At 37.1% G+C, this 15,668-nt stretch overlaps 1 protein-coding gene across 1 annotated transcript in view; it reads left to right on the top strand.

The window, feature by feature from the left end:
* Positions 1–15,419, top strand: part of LOC135780829 (uncharacterized) — a 75,134-nt gene extending 59,715 nt beyond the window's left edge. The window contains exons 31-52 of the mRNA XM_073813404.1: positions 368–1,115; positions 1,518–2,740; positions 2,897–4,971; positions 5,014–5,273; positions 8,164–8,309; positions 8,596–8,755; positions 8,841–9,073; positions 9,201–9,384; positions 9,918–10,095; positions 10,238–10,422; positions 10,519–10,588; positions 10,705–10,835; positions 10,938–10,969; positions 11,194–11,338; positions 12,455–12,547; positions 12,650–12,690; positions 12,766–12,885; positions 13,007–13,105; positions 13,194–13,313; positions 14,438–14,477; positions 14,610–14,727; positions 14,946–15,419. Coding sequence (XP_073669505.1) covers positions 368–1,115; positions 1,518–2,740; positions 2,897–4,971; positions 5,014–5,273; positions 8,164–8,309; positions 8,596–8,755; positions 8,841–9,073; positions 9,201–9,384; positions 9,918–10,095; positions 10,238–10,422; positions 10,519–10,588; positions 10,705–10,835; positions 10,938–10,969; positions 11,194–11,338; positions 12,455–12,547; positions 12,650–12,690; positions 12,766–12,885; positions 13,007–13,105; positions 13,194–13,313; positions 14,438–14,477; positions 14,610–14,727; positions 14,946–15,111 — 6,567 coding nt within the window. The 3' untranslated portion in view covers positions 15,112–15,419. The remainder of the gene's footprint in view (positions 1–367; positions 1,116–1,517; positions 2,741–2,896; positions 4,972–5,013; positions 5,274–8,163; positions 8,310–8,595; positions 8,756–8,840; positions 9,074–9,200; positions 9,385–9,917; positions 10,096–10,237; positions 10,423–10,518; positions 10,589–10,704; positions 10,836–10,937; positions 10,970–11,193; positions 11,339–12,454; positions 12,548–12,649; positions 12,691–12,765; positions 12,886–13,006; positions 13,106–13,193; positions 13,314–14,437; positions 14,478–14,609; positions 14,728–14,945) is intronic.
* The last annotated feature ends 249 nt before the right edge of the window (positions 15,420–15,668 follow it).

The raw sequence follows: 15,668 nt of genomic DNA, 5'->3' as shown, positions 1-15,668 counted from the left end.
ATCCACTACCACTCCTACAACAACAACAACAACTACTGAAACACCAACACCTACAGGACCAGAGACAACAACATCCACAACCACTCCTACAACAACAACTACTGAAACACCAACCCCCACAACACCAGAGACAACAACATCCACTACCACTCCTACAACAACAACAACAACTACTGTAACACCAACACCTACAGGACCAGAGACAACAACATCCACAACCACTCCTACAACAACAACTACTGAAACACCAACCCCCACAACACCAGAGACAACAACATCCACTACCACTCCTACAATAACAACAACAACTACTGAAACACCAACACCTACAGGACCAGAGACAACAACATCCACAACCACTCCTACAACAACAACTACTGAAACACCAACCCCCACAACACCAGAGACAACAACATCCACTACCACTCCTACAACAACAACAACAACTACTGTAACACCAACACCTACAGGACCAGAGACAACAACATCCACAACCACTCCTACAACAACAACTACTGAAACACCAACCCCCACAACAACCGAAACAACAACATCCACATTGACTACGACTTCTACAACAACAACTACTGAAACACCAACCCCCACAACACCAGAGACAACAACATCCACTACCACTCCTACAACAACAACAACAACTACTGTAACACCAACACCTACAGGACCAGAGACAACAACATCCACAACCACTCCTACAACAACAACTACTGAAACACCAACCCCCACAACAACCGAAACAACAACATCCACATTGACTACGACTTCTACAACAACAACTACTGAAACACCAACACCCTGTTACCCCAACATCTGTAACTGGTCACCCTGGATTGACAGCAACCCACGCAGTACAGAACCTTATGGGTTTGAAACAGAATCCATCGATAAATTGTGGAAATCAGAACAAATTTCCTGTCAGAACCCTGAAGATATTGAATGTAGAGCAGTAGATTATCCAGAACAATCCTTGGAATCTTTAGGACAAAAAGTGTATTGCAATACATCCTTTGGACTGACATGTTCAAATAGAGAAAATTTAAATTTGAATAGCATACCACCACTCTGTTACAACTATGAAATACGTGTAAAATGTTGTAATTCTTGCACAACACAAGAGACAACAACATCCACAACCACTCCTACAACAACAAATACTGAAACACCAACACCCACAACACCAGAGACAACAACATCCACAACCACTCCTACAATAACTACTGTAACACCAACAGCAACAGAGACAACAACATCCACAACCACTCCTACAACAACAACTATTGAAACACCAACACCCACAACACCAGAGACAACAACATCCACAACCTCTCCTACAACAACAACTACTGAAACACCAACACCCACAACAACAGAGACAACAACATCCACAACCTCTCCTACAACAACAACTACTGAAACACCAACACCCACAACACCAGAGACAACAACATCCACAACCACTCCTACAACAACAACTACTGAAACACCAACCCCCACAACACCAGAGACAACAACATCCACTACCACTCCTACAACAACAACAACAACTACTGAAACACCAACACCTACAGGACCAGAGACAACAACATCCACAACCACTCCTACAACAACAACTACTGAAACACCAACCCCCACAACACCAGAGACAACAACATCCACTACCACTCCTACAACAACAACAACAACAACTACTGTAACACCAACACCTACAGGACCAGAGACAACAACATCCACAACCACTCCTACAACAACAACTACTGAAACACCAACCCCCACAACACCAGAGACAACAACATCCACTACCACTCCTACAACAACAACAACAACTACTGTAACACCAACACCTACAGGACCAGAGACAACAACATCCACAACCACTCCTACAACAACAACTACTGAAACACCAACCCCCACAACAACCGAAACAACAACATCCACATTGACTACGACTTCTACAACAACAACTACTGAAACACCAACACCCTGTTACCCCAACATCTGTAACTGGTCACCCTGGATTGACAGCAACCCACGCAGTACAGAACCTTATGGGTTTGAAACAGAATCCATCGATAAATTGTGGAAATCAGAACAAATTTCCTGTCAGAACCCTGAAGATATTGAATGTAGAGCAGTAGATTATCCAGAACAATCCTTGGAATCTTTAGGACAAAAAGTGTATTGCAATACATCCTTTGGACTGACATGTTCAAATAGAGAAAATTTAAATTTGAATAGCATACCACCACTCTGTTACAACTATGAAATACGTGTAAAATGTTGTAATTCTTGCACAACACAAGAGACAACAACATCCACAACCACTCCTACAACAACAAATACTGAAACACCAACACCCACAACACCAGAGACAACAACATCCACAACCACTCCTACAATAACTACTGTAACACCAACAGCAACAGAGACAACAACATCCACAACCACTCCTACAACAACAACTATTGAAACACCAACACCCACAACACCAGAGACAACAACATCCACAACCACTCCTACAACAACTACTGTAACACCAACAGCAACAGAGACAACAACATCCACAACCACTCCTACAACAACAACTACTGAAACACCAACCCCCACAACACCAGAGACAACAACATCCACTACCACTCCTACAACAACAACAACAACTACTGAAACACCAACACCCACAACACCAGAGACAACAACATCCACAACCACTCCTACAACAACTACTGTAACACCAACAGCAACAGAGACAACAACATCCACTACCACTCCTACAACAATAACAACAACAACAACTACTGAAACACCAACCCCCACAACACCAGAAACAACAACATCCACAACCACTCCTACAACATCTACTGTAACACCAACACCAACAGAGACAACAATATCCACAACCACTCCTACAACAAAAACTACTGAAACACCAACACCCACAACACCAGAGACAACAACATCCACAACCACTCCTACAACAACAACTACTGAATCACCAACACCCACAACATCAGAGACAACAACATCCACAACCACTCCTACAACAACAACTACTGAAACACCAACCCCCACAACACCAGAGACAACAACATCCACAACCACTCCTACAACAACAACTACTAAAACACCAACACCCACCACACAAGAGACAACAACATCCACAAACTCTCCTACAACAATTACTGTAACACCAACACCTACAGGACCAGAGACAACAACATCCACAACCACTCCTACAACAACAACTACTGAAACACCAATCCCCACAACAACCGAAACAACAACATCCACATTGACTACGACTTCTACAACAGCAACTACTGAAACACCAACACCCTGTTACCCCAACATCTGTAACTGGTCACCCTGGATTGACAGCAACCCACGCAGTACAGAACCTTATGGGTTTGAAACAGAATCCATCGATAAATTGTGGAAATCAGAGCAAATTTCCTGTCAGAACCCTGAAGATATTGAATGTAGAGCAGTAGATTATCCAGAACAATCCTTGGAATCTTTAGGACAAAAAGTGTATTGCAATGCATCCTTTGGACTGACATGTTCAAATAGAGAAAATTTAAATTTGAATAGCATACCACCACTCTGTTACAACTATGAAATACGTGTAAAATGTTGTAATTCTTGCACAACACCAGAGACAACAACATCCACAACCACTCCTACAATAACTACTGTAACACCAACAGCAACAGAGACAACAACATCCACTTCCACTCCTACAACAACAACAACAACTACTGAAACACCAACCCCCACAACACCAGAGACAACAACATCCACAACCACTCCTACAACAACTACTGTAACACCAACAGCAACAGAGACAACAACATCCACTACCACTCCTACAACAACAACAACAACAACAACTACTGAAACACCAACCCCCACAACACCAGAGACAACAACATCCACAACCACTCCTACAACAACTACTGTAACACCAACACCAACAGAGACAACAACATCCACAACCACTCCTACAACAACAACTACTGAAACACCAACCCCCACAACAACAGAGACAACAACATCCACAACCACTCCTACAACAACTACTGTAACACCAACACCAACAGAGACAACAACATCCACAACCACTCCTACAACAACAACTACTGAAACACCAACCCCCACAACACCAGAGACAACAACATCCACAACCACTCCTACAACAACAACAACAACAACTACTGAAACACCAACCCCCACAACACCAGAGACAACAACATCCACAACCACTCCTACAACAACTACTGTAACACCAACAGCAACAGAGACAACAACATCCACTACCACTCCTACAACAACAACAATTACTGAAACACCAACACCCACAACACCAGAGACAACAACATCCACAACCACTCCTACAACAACAACAACAACAACAACTACTGAAACACCAACCCCCACAACACCAGAGACAACAACATCCACAACCACTCCTACAACAACTACTGTAACACCAACAGCAACAGAGACAACAACATCCACTACCACTCCTACAACAACAACAATTACTGAAACACCAACCCCCACAACACCAGAGACAACAACATCCACAACCACTCCTACAACAACTACTGTAACACCAACAGCAACAGAGACAACAACATCCACTACCATTCCTACAACAACAACAACAACTACTGAAACACCAACCCCCACAACACCAGAGACAACAACATCCACAACCACTCCTACACCAACAATTACTGAAACGCCAACCCCCACAACACCAGAAACAACAACATCCACAGCCACTCCTACAACAACTTCTGAAACACCAACACCTATAACACCAGAGAAAACAAAATCCACAGCCACTCCTACAACAACAACAACTGAAACACCAACACCCACAACACCAGAGAAAACAACATCCACAACCACTCATACAACAACTACTGAAACACCAACCCCCACAACACCAGAGTCAACAACATCCACAACCACTCCAACAACAACAACTTCTGAAACTCCAACAACCACAACAACAGAGACACCAACAATAACAACCATTACTATGACAACAACTACTGTAACACCAACACCAACAGAGACACCAACAACAACAACTACTACTACTACCACAACAACTACTGAAACACCAACACCTACAGCAACAAAGACACCAACCACAACCCCATTAATTATACGTACACATTCAACAACCCCCCAAATAACACACCATCAAGTTTGCAGCTGCACATACTTGAATGAAACTTTCCTACCAAGTAAGTATTACTTTGTTTCACCCAGCATGGTTTCCCAGCATGGTTTTAAAACAATCCAGAATTTTTTAGTGTATAAAGCCTCAATTATTGTCACAAACATCTTCAATTTAATTAACCTCTTCAACCCTGAGGACCCTGTCCCAGGTCCAGAATTTCGTATTTTGACTTAATATAAAATATTCTTTTAATCTTTGATGCTCCTTCATGGACCCCAGTAACACATATGAGATACTGTTTGAAAGCTTAGAGTCTCTACTTTCTGCAGATATGCATCACTTTGACACATCTTTTACTGTAAGAAAGTTATTTACACTTAATTTACACTATCACCCCCCCAATATTTTATTATATCATTTAATATTGACATATTTCATATTTTTCAAAAATGACAAACATGGGCAAGTCTTATATCAAATGAAAGCTCTCACTCTCAGGAATAAGGCTACATCATTATTTTTGTTCTAATATCAACACATATCCAACAATCGCTGAATGAATAATAAGGTAAAAAATGGTCTTTTGTAAACATATGTGAAACTTGAGTGTGGACTGCCTCAGATAGCACATATAGCCACAAATGATACACCATCTTTTATTTTAGGTCCTACTCTAAACAATGAGTCCATTCACAGCATTTTCTTTGGTTGTGTGCATATATAATCCCTTGCTATTTATTATATGTGCAAAACAAAAAATTAATATTTATATGAAAAATGTATTTTCACACCCTTTAGTAAAATGAGAATAACTTTTGAATGCGACATGCTAAAGAGTTCATTCTCTTTTTGGGTGTTTACTGTCTGCTGCTGGTAACAACCAGAACTGTCTGCAGTCTGCTAGAGCACCCAGAACCAGAGTTATACACTATCAAAGACAGTGTTTACAACATAAAAAAGAAAATTTGGTGTTTCATCATATGAAAAACAACATAAATTACAATATTTGTCACAAACAGCAGCTTTTTATGTAACTTCAAAGGGTTTTCTTTAAAATGATATAAAGAAATTGCATTTATTCCACTGTATGTGGTTATGGGGACACTTCAAATGTTCTTAGGCAGAAATTGTATACAAAAAGGGTATTATTCCTCCCTTCAGTTGGAGTAAAATAACTTTTGCATAGATTATGATAGAGAAAAAATTCCTTTTTCCTCTGTAAGCTGACAATTGCTGGAATCAAACAAAACTGTCTGCAGGGACCTGAGATACCCAGGGCCAGAGTTATATACTTTCAAATAAAAACTTTAGAAAAAAACATCAAAAAGCGCCTATTTATTTTTGTGCTTATTAGAGGCCTGACATCACATACAACCATGTTGAACACTTTTAACAGTGTTTTGTGTAATTTCAAAGGGTTACCTGTAAAATGATAGCAAACATTTGTATGTAAACCTCTGCATGTGGGTATGGGATGCTTTTGAAATTGGGTAGGCCAAATCCAGGCGAAAATCCCCAAAATAGCTTCAGGGTGTAAGAAGTTAACATTTATTTGTATAGCGCTTTTCATAGTCACTGTCGCAAAGCAGCTTTACAGGTTTCGTCACAGTAAAGACTATTCCTTGTACATTTGTGCATGTAAAGTTTTACATTGGCCTGGTATTCAGCTATACTTTAACTGCATTTGTTTTAAAATTAATAAAGTTATATTTAATTTAATAGGGTTTGCACAATTTTTACTCTAAAAAACACTATTATTAAACCAATATTGCGCTAATATAAAAATGTGCTCTTAACATTTTTAATTAAAGTTATGTCATAGAAACTGCTCAAAAATTGATAAAAGTTGTAACTAAAAGCTGTGTGGATGTTGCCGCCCTAAGCAGTTGCCTATATTGCCTGGCTCAGGATCCACCACTGAGTGCACACACATTAGGACAGGCTCCCTTCATACCAATTTAAGAACGCTGTATCTCTTACTTGCCCCTCTGGCACACATCATTGACAACAGAATAAGCCCGATCTTTTACTCTATACAAACTTCTGCATTGCCAACAAAGTAGTGGCTACTGCAGCAAACATATCAGTAACATATCAGTAATCTTTGCACATTTGGTGGCATTTGCCTGTAAAATGTTAAGCTTCTTATGCAAGAGTATTACATTTTGAGAGCTGGAAAACAAGGGGTGAAACAATATTTGTATAGGCAAAGCAAGATATCACATCGCTACTGTAATGTATTGTAACTGGGTTTATATTGACATCGTATGTTCAACGTCACGTCGCACTGCACAAACTATCCGGCATCTGAAAGTAGAGCGAGAGTGAGTCTCAAAGTTTCCGGCTTGCCTGCATACAAATCCACCCCTGAATACTTAGTATATATCAAACGATTTGTAAAATAAAAAGCAAGAATTAAAAATTATTAGTACTGACACTTGTAAGCAACATTACTGTGGGTTTCAATCATTCTTTATTTCCCATCTCTCTGAAACCTCTGCGTCAAGCTGTGTCTTGTTTATAACATCTGAAGTGAACATAAAGCAAACTTACTGACATGATCTAAAACTTCATTAAACAAAGTTCTGAGGAATCTTTTTTGTTGCTCAAGTAATCCTGTGTTTACATCTCTTGGTGGGTGGGACTAAAAGGCAGTGATGTTTTATTAATAGGCATTGATCATCTGCAGAGGCGTTTTTTTTCCGTTGCACTATGACATCATTTGGAGACATTATCTGACATTAATTGTTTTGGTAGCTTTAAAAAAACTAATAAAAGCTCTTTTTGGACTAATACATTTTCTTAGTTCTGAAACTTAAAGGATGATTTTATAGAACATTGACCTCTTTGATTAAAAAACAAACAAACAAGAAAAAACATACCTTTAAACATTGACATGATTTATACTTTAATGTTTTTTTAAAACTTACTACTATATTTGCTTCCCATTATAGACTCTACGATCTACAATGTAACAGACAAAGCGGGTTGGTGCTTCTTTGCTTATTGCAACGCCTCTTGTGATACTGTAAAATGGACTGGACCATGTAACCCGCACCCGCCTCAACCACCTCCCAAAAACTGTGAAAACAACCATAAGGTATTTTACATTTATGCACTTGATAGATGCTTTAATCCAAATCGATTTACAGTACATTTTATCAGTAGGTGTTAAATTAGAGCTGACCTACAGCCTTGATCATGTAATAGAATGACATAATGTTTAGAAAATATTTTAGAGCCATGTAATTTGTAATAAGTAGTGAATTACCAAAGCTCCAGTTACCAATACTAAGTATCTGGATATCACTTGCTGTACACCCAACAAAACCACCTGCAATAAATTTTAACCCATTTTATAATCTCTTTTACCCAATGTTTTCCAGCATGGGGATTCATGGATAGAAGATTGTAAGAACAAAACCTGTGTTAATGGTGAAATTAAGGTTCAACCTCTACCATGTGAGAAATCCAGTATACCTCAATGTGTAAATGGTCTAAATCCTGTGTTTTATGACAGCTGCTGCCCCAAATATGAGTGCCCATGTGAGTTTAAATCATACCTATAGAAATGATATTATAATATTCATTTTAAAAATTCTGTTATAACCTGAGTAACTTTGTTTGACAGGTCAATGCTATGGCTGGGGTGACCCTCATTTCTTAACCTTTGATGGAAAATACTATGATTTTCAAGGAAACTGTACCTATGTGTTGATGCAAGAAATCATACCAAAATACAATATCAGTATCCATGTTAAAAACTATTACTGTGATGTTAAAAACCATCTGGCTTGCCCTGAGTATATAATAGTATATTACAAATCCTATACTGTCAAGATTACTAACACAGAAGTGATAGAGGTAAGTGTCAAGACTGCTACAAACAATACTGTAGTTCACATGACAATTTTGGTTCAGTGTTGAGTGATTGATATCCATTCCTGAAGTGACACCAGTTGAGAACCTCTGTCCTAACCGTTTACTACAGGTGTTTGTTGATGGTGATAAAAAACAACTTACATTCGCAAACGAAGCCTTCATTATCACCTCATCCGGTATGTCTGTGATTTTGAAAATTGCTGAAATCAAAGCAGAAGTTCAAGTTACTCGCAAGGGTTTTTCAGTGAACCTCCCATTCTCCTACTTTCATGGTAATACAGAGGGACAGTGTGGTGAGTACAGATGAGAGTACCTTTACAAATAATGATTCAAGTTTTATGTCCATCTGGTCATGTATATAAGCCAATTTAAATGCATACCTCCATAAAGAAATCAAATATCACCAATTAATTTTCAAATTAATTTGAAATCCTGAATCAAAATAAAAACAATCAACACCTTACAACTCATTTATTAAGCATAAAAATATTTTAAATATCAAAAGAGTAACTAGATTCTAATGGTCTAGAAGTTCAAAAAAATATTTTTTTTATATTTTAATATGGTGGACGGACAGAAAGTATTGCCAACTATGGCATATTTGGTATTGTGATACTTATTGAGGCGGTTCCCGGACAAAAGGTATACTAGACCCAGCCATAATTTAAGCACATCTTGCACTGACGTATCTTAACATATATCAGTGCCATTGTTTTGTTGCACACCAGTATTGTTAAGTTAAGTTAAGGTAAGTTTGTAAAAACTACTTTAATGTTCTAACTAAGGCCTATTCTTGGTTTAATCTTAACCTCTTTTAAAATTTTAGGTGTTTGTGACAACAATACCTCAAATGACTGCAGACTTCCTAATGGAACAATTAACCAATCGTGTGAGTACATGGCAGGATTGTGGGCAGTACAACCAAACTGCACAACCCCACCACCCCAACCAAAGCCTCCAACTCCTGACTGCAAACCAAAAATATGTGATGTCATCAAGAGCAAGTAAGAAAAAGTAGAAAGTTGTCATCACTAGTGGGGAATCTGTTTTACTGATTCATCACCATTAAGTGTGAATTTGTTTCATCGTTTCCTAAAAATCAGCATGTCGAAAATTAAAAGTCACTGTTTTGTTTTTTGTTCGCAGCTTGTTCAAAAGCTGTCATCAGTTAATTCCTCCAGAAGGCTTTTATCAGGCATGCAAATATGATGTGTGCCACAAGAACGATACGTCTATTGGCTGTCAGAGCGTGGAGGCCTACGCCAAGTTGTGTGGTCAGCAGTCTGCCTGTATCGACTGGAGAAATTCTGCAGATCTTCAAGGGCTATGTGGTAAGACAGTACGATAAACGTATTCACTGTCATTCAGTGCCATACTGTATATGAGGTGACCCTAAATGTTTTGACTGTCATTGTTTTTCATAACAGCATACAAATGCCCCAGTAACAAGGTATACAAGGCTTGTGGGCCTAAAGTGGAAAAAACCTGCAGTACATGGTAAAAGTCTAAAATGCATCAGTAACTCTTTAAATGTATAATAAAGTGCTGAAATTGTAATTGTAAAGTGTTGAAAATTCATCACTTCTCTGTTTCCATTGTGCACTTACAACTAGGTACAATGATAAAATCGCAAAGGATGAATGCCATAATAAAGACTGCCGTGCAGAGGTCATGGAAGGCTGTTTCTGTCCTAATAACACATATCTGGTTAGTTCGATGACAGATGAATGCACACCTTACTGCGGTAAAACATTTTACATTTTTTCCCAATTCCTATTGTTTAGCAACATACTGTATCATTTTTGTAACTTTATATAATTTTATTTGATTTTCATTCCATCTGCAGATTGCATTGACTCTGATGGGATATCTAGAAAGGTATGTAGTCTAGCAACCAGTGAAAAAGCAAGAAAGTAGCGTAGCCTTAATAACTTGTACTGAAAACAGTTTTTACTTTAATACAACCATAAACTAACTCTAAGACATATTGCTGTCTAAAGCAAATACATTTAATTATTCACATTTAAACAAACACAATTTCCATTATTCATACAAGCATAAAGAACTCACAACAAATAACAATCAAGTTTATTTTCTTGTAGCCCGGAGATACATGGAATTCAAGCTGTAACACATATACATGCTCCAATGAGAGCTTTGGTATTGTGTCAGAACCTATGAAGTGTCCAAATATAACCTGTCCTAATGGGTACAAATCAGTTACTGAAAACTGCTGCCCAACCTGCGGTGAGTTACAGTTAAAAAACTTCTTCCATAATGTAGTGAAATTAATTTCATTCTTAAAAAAAGGGGCCATTTCACCAAGAATAAATTACACCCATAATGATTTTATATCTGGATTGTACGCTTGGACTGGACCTAAATCTGCTCTTTAACAAAATTGCAATCCACTATACAATTTTAGGTCATCTGGATGTGAACCCATTATATAAAACAAACCTGAATATACACTGTAAAAAGTCAAAGTTTACCCAAAATTACTTCAATTGGTAACATCTGAAAAAAAAAGTTTCAACTTAAATTCCCTCAGTAAGTGAGATGTTACCAATTAAGGAATTTTTTTAGGGTGTTTTTTTTTCATTTATTTTTTAACTTAAAGTAAGAAATTTTAAAGGAACAGTATGTAAAAAAATGTATATCAATTAATCATAAAATTGCCCTGATATGTCACTAGACATTAAGCAGTTATTGTCATTTAAAAAGTGGAGTTGCAGCCCTCAGCTGATGTTTATGTTGTCATTTTGTGTATTGGCCACCAGTGGTTTGATTGCAGTACCAGTTTTAGCCATAAGTATTGTGGCTGCAATACCAGTTTTGACCACAATCCTACATACTGTTCCTTTAAATTGATTAAACTTAAATATGTTAGGGTTACCAATTGAAGTAATTTTTAAGGAAATCCAACTTTCACTTTTTACAGTGCACTGTAAATTTTCTTTTTAATTAATTTAATAATTTATAGCAACTCACTAGTTAAGAAAGTTGAAATAAACAGTAAATTCAAATATATTTTTCAATGTGCGTCAAAATTACAAATTATTGTTATTAAGTATCAAAATTATCAAATTATCTTTAGGATATTAAGTAAAGATTATGGTCCATGAAGATATTTTGTAAATTTCTAACCATTAATATCTCAATAATGTATTTATCATTAGTACTGTAGTAATATGTGTTGCTAACTATGACAATTTTAAAGGCCAAATCTCAGCCAATTATCATCCTTCCCTACAAACCATACATCAATAGAAAGCTTATTTATTCATATACATCTAAATAATTATTAAATGCAAACTTTCAAACATAATTTGAAATGATTCCCTATCCACTCTTCGTATACAGTTTGTGATACTCAGAAGTGTTTTGAGAAGAGATGTGATATTGGATATGAGCTGGCAGCAAATAAAACAAAGGACAGCTGCTGTCCACCCTGTGGTAAGTCTCAGATTCCTGTTTTACAATGAATAATATTTAGAGAACATATTTTGCATGTATTATTGTATTATTAAATAACTTCTAAATTTATTTTTCTATCAGTGCCTAAAGATGTTTGTGTGTATAACAACACTGAGTACCTGGTAAGTAAACAGCTGGATTTATTTAATGAGATTCTTCAGGTGTAAGTTTCAGACTTTTACTTTCCTTTTCTCTAGCCTGGGGTTAACATCCCAACAGATCCCTGCAAGCAATGTAACTGTGGAATGGATAAAGATCCAAATACAAAGTTACATACGGTTACTTGTGTCGATCTAACCTGCACACCTTGTGCTGAGGTAATAATTACAATTTATATGTGCGATAAATATATTAAAATCACTCTATAATATCAACTTCTAATATACATAAATATGTAGATTTCTAGTGCTGTGTTTTAAAATGTATTTGCAATTCAAGGGCTTTGAAGAGGTGAAAGTGGAAGGACAGTGTTGTGCATTATGTAAGCAAAAAGCTTGCATATACGATGCACCAAACAACACCAAACTAATTATCCAGGTACACATTTCTTTACTCATTGAGTTGACCATACAAAGTCTTTTGTGTTTGTCAATACTCAAGTATTCTGTGTATTCTTACAATTTAGGTTGGAGAAGTGCTCACACAGAAATGTGAGAGCATTTCCTGTCAGCGGATTAATGACACGTTTGTGCCGGTGAAGGCCGTGAAAACCTGCCCTGAATACAATTCAAATGAATGTGTCCCTGTGAGTAAATATCTGTAACTTACAAGACATGTGACCCTGCCTGCATGACAAAAAACCTAGCTGAAGTATTTTTTTAGGGATTTAAAAAACACAACTATAAATATAACCTTGATAAATTTAAAGGGCACATATTATGCCTATTTTATAAGATGTAATAAAAGTCTTTGATGTGCCCAATATGTGTCTGTAAAGTTTCTGCTTAAAATACCCCACAGATCATTTATTATAGGATGTCTAAAATGCCTCTGTTTTGGTGGAAGCCAAATTGTGCTGTTTTTGTGTCTGTACCTTTACATGCAAATAAGCTACTGCTCCTCACTTCTTTAACAAAAGAAACAGCGAGCGCTTTTGGTTGAAAATAGACCTGATTCCTGTGAATACAGACTTAGACAATACTATCTCACTTTTGGTATGGTGGACAGCAAACAACTTGCTGAGGATGGAAACTATGGTAATGCAGTGGCTAAGGGTGGGGCTTTCAGTGTGACATCACCTTAACAAAAGAATACTTTGGTTTAATGTGGACTGTTTATTGTTGTGTTATATTTTTCATAGTAGGGTTGTTGTGTTAATACAAAGACCACACACATTTATGTCCAAACACATTGTAAAAGTGGATTTTGCATAATAGGTACCCTTTAATATTGACTGACCAAGGCAGGGCTCCATACAAAAAAAAATCCACTAAGGAGCAACTGGCTCCTATGAGGCGAAATAACAGGCACAAAATGTATGAATTTTATTAGTAGAAGGCAAAATGTTATAAATAAACCTTCAAAGTTACAGTAGTTCCCTTTAAATGGGAAGTGTATAACTTTTTAAATATCAAAATACTTTACATTAACACCAGTTTAACACGTAGCATCTTTAAACAAAACATTTCAATGTTTACTTTTCCAAATTAGTGTAAACACTTAAAGCACTTTTTGGGCGTTCAAAACATTGCTGGCTTTACCATTGACATACTGTAAACACGGGGTGGGGCTATCTGCAATTATTTACAGTAATTGGGTGGTAGTGTATCAGATGCCATTAGTGTTGCTGGCTGTACAGAAATGGCAATTCATCTGGGTATAAACATGTCATGCTGACATCTGAACAAACTTCTATTTGTGTCCTTGCAGGGAAGCGAGACATCAGATGCAGATGGATGCTGCAAGACATGTAAGACAATAAATAACTATATTATCTAACTATATTAATTTGTAATGAGAAAATGATTTCATGCACTTCATAAAACACAATGCATGAGATGTTTCGTTCATGACACAAGCTTACATGTTTCTTGCTTGTCAGGTGAGCACAGTAACTGTGTTCGAGTGAGGAATACGACCCAAATCCTTGTTAATGGCTGCACCTCCATTGGGCCTATAGAAGTGACTTCCTGCAGTGGTCACTGTGACACCCAGTCAATGTGAGAGCATACACGCACCTGTTTGATAACAAACAACAAGTTTTATGAGTTTTTCAATAAACCTCTTAGTGTTGACACTCATATCACAAATATGTAGTCCCTAACACACTGACATGTAAATAGCTGATGTAGTTATGGGATTATTCCTGTTAGACCACTAAATAAGATGACATCTGTTTACAGACATTTGACTGTCATTTATTTCTAAACCCACACAGGTATTCAATTGAGGCTAACAAAATGATGCACAGCTGCTCTTGTTGCCGAGAGAGTAAAATCAGCACTAAACAAGTGAAGCTGAAGTGTCCCGATAACAGCGAGATCACGTACAGCTACGGCTACACTGAGAGCTGTGAATGCACACCAACAAAGTGCATAGATTAGAATACTTCTCGCATAAAATGTCTTTCAGTTTTTGCCTTGATTACTGTTGATTTAAACATTATCTGTTGAATAAGAAAGCTATTAAATTAATGTAAGCGATTGTAGTGCATAATTTACAAACATTACTTTGGTGAAAAATTCCACTATACAGCTTTTTGTATGTAGTTTGAATTTAATAGGGTGCTAAGGGAATTTTGGGAACTGTATTTCTTTTTCCTGCTTTATCCTTTCTATAGTTGAATGATATATATTGAATGCCAAAATGAACGATGAATCTAATAAAGCAAAATAAACAGCAACAGCTAAAATCTTCCTGAGTGGCTCTTTGATTAAGTAAACATTTTTTTTTCATAAAAATTAAATTACTCAAAAGAAGAAATTTTGGGAAATGATGGTAAACACACAGCAGATAGAGACCATTTACTTCCACAGAAGAAAAAAAAAAATATGATGGAATTTAATGGGTACCGTCAACTGTGTGCTTACCATCATTTATCAAAATATTTTCTTCATCATTTATCACAATACTTTCAAAATATTTTATTTACCATCAGTGC

This window comes from Paramisgurnus dabryanus, chromosome 23 (assembly GCF_030506205.2).
Source record: "Paramisgurnus dabryanus chromosome 23, PD_genome_1.1, whole genome shotgun sequence".
Taxonomy (NCBI): Eukaryota; Metazoa; Chordata; class Actinopteri; order Cypriniformes; family Cobitidae; genus Paramisgurnus; species Paramisgurnus dabryanus.
The sequence above is the reverse complement of the archived record's forward strand: the minus strand, read 5'-3'. Positions and strand labels throughout refer to the sequence as shown.